Source organism: Macaca fascicularis, chromosome X, assembly GCF_037993035.2.
Source record: "Macaca fascicularis isolate 582-1 chromosome X, T2T-MFA8v1.1".
Taxonomy (NCBI): Eukaryota; Metazoa; Chordata; class Mammalia; order Primates; family Cercopithecidae; genus Macaca; species Macaca fascicularis.
This window is the reverse complement of record NC_088395.1, coordinates 116,055,537-116,063,291: the sequence shown is the minus strand read 5'-3', so window position 1 is coordinate 116,063,291 and position 7,755 is coordinate 116,055,537. Positions and strand designations below refer to the sequence as shown.

General features: G+C 42.6%; 1 protein-coding gene across 2 annotated transcripts in view; it reads left to right on the top strand.

Annotated features, from left to right (window-relative positions):
- The first annotated feature begins 633 nt into the window (after positions 1–633).
- Positions 634–7,755, top strand: part of GUCY2F (guanylate cyclase 2F, retinal) — a 106,051-nt gene continuing 98,929 nt past the window's right edge. The window contains exon 1 of one of the 2 annotated variants that reach the window (XM_074029755.1): positions 634–1,444. In XM_074029755.1, coding sequence (XP_073885856.1) covers positions 715–1,444 — 730 coding nt within the window. In that variant the 5' untranslated portion in view covers positions 634–714. The remainder of the gene's footprint in view (positions 1,445–7,755) is intronic. The other variant, XM_065538787.1, reaches the window with a different exon arrangement.

Sequence of the window (7,755 nt, the reverse complement as noted above, 5' to 3'; positions counted from 1 at the left end):
TACTCCTGCAACCTCATTCACCTGGCTAACTTTTTTTCCGTACTCAATCCAGAGAGACTGTTCTTCCTCCCTCCTCTCCTCCCCTGAAATCTGGGTTTAGGTGATCCTCTCTGTCTCTCTGTTTGGGCTACCTCAATCAAAGCACTTTTTACTCTGCATTGTCATTATCTGTTTACATCTGTTTCTCTCCAAGAGAACTGTATGGGACAGAAAAATAGACATATTTAAAACTATAATAATGATACTATGTCTAATATAATGCCAGTGACTTGCCAGGCTCTGTTATAAGCACTTGCTGTGTGTTAACTCATGTGCTTTTCACAACACTGTAAGGTGGGCAGCTATTACTGAAGTTGAGTAAACAGGAATTGGTGATAAATTGAATGTGGGGGAAGAGGAGTCTCAGTGATTTCCAGTTTTCTGAAAGAAGCAAGTGGGCAAACAGTGGATGGATGTGCCATGTACTGAGATAAGGGGTACAGGAAGAGGAGGAGTTTTGTCAGGATGGGGGAAAGAAACTTTTAGTTTGGGCACTACCATTTCTTCGCCATTCTTTCACAACCGATTGTTTCCAGAAGCTTCAGAAATAATGTGAGTAACAAACCTTTTCCTCTGATTGACAGGCATTTGGAAACACCACTGTCCGTGTCGGGAAAACAGAATAACTCTCCAGTATCTCGTCATTAGCTTGCTGGAAGCAGCTAGAACAGGGCTATGTTCCTGGGACTCTGGCGTTTTTCTCGCCTTGTGCTCTGGTTTGCGGCTTTCAGGAAACTGCTGGGACACCATGGCCTTGCGTCCTCCAAGTTCCTGTGGTGCTTGTGCCTCCTGGTTGTCATGTACCTTCCGCAGCAGGTGTGGACACTCCCCTACAAGATAGGGGTGGTGGGCCCTTGGGCTTGTGATTCGCTGTTTTCAAAGGCCCTGCCTGAGGTTGCTGCTCGATTAGCCATTGAGCGAATCAACCGGGACCCATCTTTTGACCTGAGTTACTCTTTTGAATATGTGATTCTCAATGAAGATTGCCAGACTTCGAGGGCCCTCTCCAGTTTCATTTCCCACCACCAGATGGCCTCAGGATTTATTGGACCTACCAACCCTGGCTACTGCGAGGCAGCCTCGCTCCTGGGAAACAGCTGGGACAAAGGGATTTTCTCTTGGGCTTGTGTGAATTATGAATTAGACAATAAAAATAGCTACCCGACCTTTTCTCGGACACTCCCTTCTCCCATTCGGGTGCTTGTAACTGTCATGAAATATTTCCAGTGGGCTCATGCTGGAGTCATTTCCTCAGATGAAGACATTTGGGTGCATACAGCCAATCGAGTCGCAAGTGCTCTGCGGAGCCACGGCTTACCTGTAGGGGTCGTCCTGACCACAGGACAAGACAGCCAAAGCATTCGGAAAGCTCTCCAGAGGATTCACCAGGCAGACCGAATTCGCAGTGAGTGCTTTCTCCGGTTGAAATTTAAACGTGACTTCAGGGAAAGAGATTACAATCTCCAAAAGGTTTCCTACCCTCACACCCTAGGGTAGCACATCCCTTCCCATTTCTTCACACATTTGCCCTTTTTCACTCACACTCAGGTCCCAAGACTGCCCTGCTTCAACGCAGCCTATGTTATGAACTGAATAAAAGTACAAAGAACTCTGTGCTTCATATGCCTGTGGACGCTAGTGCCTGCTCTTAGCGCCTGAGTGAAGGATGGTGTCAAGAGCACTGTAGCCATACATCCTTTCTTTCTGCCCTTAGGACCCTGGTAGCTTCAAAAGTGCCAAAATGGTATGGGGAGGTGAGGGTCTTCTTATGGCTTCATTTTTGTTTGTTCTAGTCACTGAGGAGAGATTTACTTTTGACTCCTTTCTGGATACTTTCCTTCAAAGGTACCCAGTGTCCTTGTGGGACACTTATTTAGAATCTGTCTTCTCTGGACTCCAAAATGTCCATACCTTCTGCCTCTTCTCAAAGCAGGGCTTTTCTTTTTGCAGCACACAGCTAGTTGATATGGAGGGAACCTAGCTGATGAATGAAAGCATATTAAAATGAGAAGACTGTCTAAATTTTAACAGTTTCCCCTTCCAATGGAAGCTTAATGTTCAAAGATGATTCTTGCAGAGACAATAGACCAAATGTGAAGCAAAGGACTTGACCCACTAAAGCTATCATTCTCAAAGTTAGTTGGGTGGATTTTGGCAAAAGGGGGCCCTTCCTGGTCCTCTTGAATCAGATCTCTTTTACTTACACTTATGGCAAGCCCTTGTGACACCTGGTTTTGATTTTTTTCTATTCCAATTTTTTAACCTCCATTTTACCTTCCTCTGGAGATGGCTATGATTCATAGAAACACTGCTCATTCCCCCACTGCAGCCACTCCACCACTTTAGGACAGATACCTCAGAAACTATTTGACAAACTGATTCCTTCAAGGATTAGTCCTGGTCCCAGTAATTTCCTTAAAATGAGTTTGTTAGAGAATGGTGCAGCTTTGGCCTGGCCTATAACCAGAAGCCTGTTTTAAGTTTCAAGTGGCTTCAGTATTGGACCTTAATTATGATGATTACAAGAGGATGAGGGCAAGAGGAGTTTTTAGTTCCAGAACTACCGTAATCTGCCTCCAGCTCCAGTTGACAAGATTCCGTGATGTTTAGTAATCAGTGTGGCTCTGATTACTTCATAATAGAGCTTGATACTTTCAAAGCAGAGCATAGAATTATTTTGAAAGATATAAAATCATTTGCAGGGAGGAGCCATGCCAGGAACAGGCTAATATATTTAGTATCATAACTTTATAATATGTTACAAATCTTCTTGAAGCCCAATGTCTCCTGCAAGTTTATATTCCATGAATGTTTCACATCCCACCCATTTGTATACTTTGAAATGACATTTTGGCCTCTACCATAAAATGTTAAATAAATACAGGCCCTGAAGCTCTTTAGGCTGCCAGACTGAGAAGAATTAGGATTGAGTGCTAACCACCCACAACCCCTTTGAGGCAGGGAGGAAGCAAATGCACATATTATTGTCCTACCATTAGAGATTCCTTTAGGTCAAGGGTTCTCAGTCTGGCTGCACGCTAGAATTACCTGGACATCTTTTCAGGACTACTGGTGCCACAGTGCCACCTCCAGAAATTCTACTAGAATTCGTCTGTGGTGGCTCCCAGCAAAGGTATTTTAAATAGCTTCCCAGGCGCTTGTAATGTGCAGCCAGAGTTGAGAAACGCTGCTTTAACTTAATAATAATGCAAATAAATATTTCTCACTTTAAGTTCCCATTGTTTTAATATGACTTCGCTTAGTCAGATTGTTTTCTTTATTACAGTACAGATCTGCTCACTAAGGGAATGGAAATTTTGAGGATGTGGAGAATAAAACTAGAGAGGATGGTTATGGAGCAAAGGAAGACCTTGAATAGCAAGTACAGCAACAGGAAGTGGAGGAGGGATTCAGAAAGAGAGATAAAAGGGAGTGAAGACAAAAGCTCTGCACTGCAGGATTTTCCTTTGTTTTTTGACAAAACATAGGCAGATTCAGATGAGGCATGCTGGGACCTCAGTGACATGAGTCAGAATGTGGGTGGGGTGGGGGCAGGGGAACTGAGCCATAGGTTGGGCTGTGGCCTGAGTACAACCTCAGGCAGCTCATTGTGCTTTGTTCAAAGGAGTGTGTAATACCCATACCTGGTACGGGCACATGTCTATATCTGAGGGCATGCCAACTGGTGGGTAAGGTGTAACAGAGGGAATGGTGGAAGGGGAGTGAGTGTTAAAGTAAGATAGACATTGCCCTTGTTGTCCACTTGATCATTTGTTGAAAACAATGCCCCAGCCCATGGAAACATGTAAAGCAGGATCCAGAGAATGAACAAAAATAGATTATCAGAGCTTTAATTAAGTGGCCTAAAGTTCAGGGCACATCTTTGGTCCCATTAGAAAATTGGAGATTTGGTGAGAAACTGCGCCAGAAGCCAATGAGTACAGATTGGGTCAACATAGCAGTGAGGAAGACTGCAACACACCATGCATGGCACATACTAGATCACAGCTTTAGCTAATTTTCCAGCTCTTCTCAACTGCTGGGACTGAGAAGAACTAAACAGACGATAAACTTTTTGTGTGACCTCATCTGAGAAGGGCTGAAGAAGGCAGAGCCTGACTTCTTCCCTATTTTGCTGGATATGAGGCTGCTTTTTAACATTGTGGACCCCCAAGCAAACCTTCAGAGAGGAGCTTTTGTGACGTGCAAAACACAGTGGAAAGGGACCCCTTCCTTTGGAGGGGCCTAGAAATATTTGGAAGTAGTAGAAATAATTGAAAGGTTTTTTTTATTTTTCATTTTTTTAATTATTATTGTACTTTAAGTTCTAGGGTACATGTGCATAATGTGCAGGTTTGTTACATATGTATACTTGTGCCATGTTGCTGTGCTGCACCCATCAACTCGTCAGCACCCATCAACTCGTCATTTACATCAGGTATAATTCCCAATGCAGTCCCTCCCCCCTCCCCCCTCCCCATGATAGGCCCCGGTGTGTGATGTTCCCCTTCCCGAGTCCAAGTGATCTCATTGTTCAGTTCCCACCTATGAGTGAGAACATGCAGTGTTTGGTTTTCTGTTCTTGTGATAGTTTGCTAAGAATGATGGTTTCCAGCTGCATCCATGTCCCTACGAAGGACACAAACTCATCCTTTTTTATGGCTGCGTAGTATTCCATGGTGTATATGTGCCACATTTTCTTAATCCAGTCTGTCACTGATGGACATTTGGGTTGATTCCAAGTCTTTGCTATTGTGAATAGTGCTGCAATAAACATACGTGTGCATGTGTCTTTATAGCAGCATGATTTATACTCCTTTGGGTATATACCCAGTAATGGGATGGCTGGGTCATATGGTACATCTAGTTCTAGATCCTTGAGGAATCGCCATACTGTTTTCCATAATGGTTGAACTAGTTATTTTTCATTTATTTATTTATTTTTTCTGATCTGTTCGCAAAAGTAGTGATGGCATTGCCATGTGGCAGTGGCAGTGATGGTTGTAGTGACGGTGGTAGTGGTGTGGGAGGGGAGAGAAGAGCAGCCTATTACTGGTTGGTATGACACTTCTGATTCTTATAAATTAATATTTCCAATTAGGAACTCTCATTGGCACCTTACTGGAGTTAGAGGAAGTGTCTTTCTCAGAGACAGGTCTAAGTTACACTTACATAATATCAATGCAATGATATATTTAATAGTAGGTAATAATAGCAATAATAATAGCCATGGGCTCTTGGGTGGGGAAACAGCAGAGGTGTTACTATATGCTGCCATAGAGACAATAAGAGCAACCATACTATTACTTTACGTGTAAACAGCTCTCTACATTTTACAAGACATTTGCACATAGATCTCATTTAATTCTCAGGATTATCCAGGAGATAGGCATTTTCTTTCAAGTTTTACAATATCTGCGAGTCTCACAGTAATAAGTACATAGGTGTAAGCACTATCAACACCAAAGAAAGAATAAATAAATTCTCAGAATAGGGGGATTCAGTCTCTCCCAGATTCTCAACTCAACTCTCTTAAGCCTTGGGAGCAACTACCAATTTTCTTTGCTTCTGACAAAGTCAAATAGGAGAGATATTAATCAAAGACGAAGGCCTTAATTTATAGTCAGGGCTGCTGTATGTGGCTATGTAGGTTGTGCCCTGCACAAGGAAACCTAGCTGATTAGACTTGAGGGCCAAAATCCGTCCACTCTCTGCTCCTCAAACCATGAGCCCTGTTGGAAGTTTTTGTCCAATGGCACAAAAGGGCATTTACTCACCAAGCAAGGCAAGGCACCTGTAGGGTTGCATTCATTCAGAAGGGGTTCCTCTTCTAATTCCTGCAAAGGTTAGCAGGAGGCCCTACCTGCAGCTCTTTAGAGAACTTTTCAAATGGCTATTCTAAGCCCTCTTTTCTCCTCATCTTCTTGCTGATCAGCCCTGTGCTTGGCTGATTGTGTAATCCTTTCAATTTGGGCTTACCAGGATGTTGGACCATTTGGGATTTCCTTTCAATCCTTCCAAATTGGGAATGCTTCATTACAACATGATGTTAAGTAAATATGACACCATTGGAATAGCTTTCTCTTGTTCTTCCAAAATTAGATACCTGATTGCTATCTTATTGCCTGGGACAGAATGGCTTCTTCTCATTTATTGAAGATTCTTGTGTATAAGAAAAAGATAGCAATAAAAATAATGATAACAGTTAATATTTATTGGGAGTTTACTATGTGCTAGTAATTTTTCAAGGGCTTTGTATGGACTATGTCATCCAATAATTGCATCACCCCTATTAAGTAAGGGCAATTATTGTTTACCTATTTTATGAATAAGACTTCTGAAGCTAAAAGCGGTTAAATAACTTACCCAATGTCACACAACTGGTGAATGAGAAAGCCAGGATATATATTCGGAGTAGTCTAAAGCAGTGGCTCTCAAATCTCAGTGGGCATCAGAATCCCCTGGAGGACTTATTAAAACACAGATTGTTGGGTTCCTCCTCCAGAGTTTCTGGTTCAGGAATGCTGGGTGGGGCCCCGGAATTTGCATTTCTAATACTGCACATTCTCAGGTGGCACTGATGCTGCTGGTCCACGGACCACACTGAGAACCACTGGTCTAATGCTAGACCAATACTATACTACCTCCCGTCCACTTGTGGTATGCTCCTGAAGCATATTCACTTGAGATCCTGTGTTCTATATGTGGCATATAATTCAGCCCTTCCACCATTCTTTCGTAACGTTTGGAACCATAGATAAAATTCTTTCATGTGCCTCAATGTACAGGTGTCATCCCTGTTTTCCTATGCTAATAACAACAGTGATACTGATAATACTATGATTAGGAGTCTTTGCACCAATAGGGAATTTGGTATAGGATTTGCTATAATGTAACACCAAATGTAAGTAAATATAAATGGCAAGAGGACCACTTGCTTTCATGAATGGCAAATGATCACTAATGATCAAATTATTGAAGACTTGACACAAGAGGAAATCTCTAAACATCTAGACTTCTTGCATTTGAGAGGCCTTATGTATATAGCTGTTTAGGAAAAACAGGAGAAAACATATGTTTCAAGGTATGGAGAAATATAAAACCTTATCTCAAGCTGGACAGCAATGTTAAGGCAACAAATGCAATTGCAATACAAGTTTGAGTATGGAAAAAGCATAGTCTGATGTAGATGGAATAGTCTTTGAATGTTATATTTGTGTGCCATCATGCTGAGCTACTTGGACCAGTTCAACACCAGTGGTAGTTAAGTAAGTGGTAGCTTCAGGACTTATGGCCAAAAATGCGTGGGGTGTCCTTAGCTGATAGAGATATGCACACATCCCCTAGTGTAGTGTTCTAAAAGTCTACTTTGAGGGCCTCCTGCACTGAGTCACACTTGGGGATAGGGCCTGGGAAACATGCGTGTTCCAGAGCCTCCCACCTTCTTCTTACACAGCCATTTATTAGGCTGGGTGGGAGAAAACTGAGAGGGAGAGGGTAGGAATGTATTCTTTCACAATATAGCCAGATAGGAAAGAATCCTGAGAGAAGATGAGACTTGGGATAAATCTGCATGCTGCCCTCGTCCTCTGGTCTGCTTCCCCTCCCCGCCCTCTTAGCAACTGTTAAAATGAATGACAGTGATAGGAAATATCACAAAGGGGTTACAATAAAGAGCAAAGACAGTACAATGGGGGGTGTCTCTGTGGTTTGTGA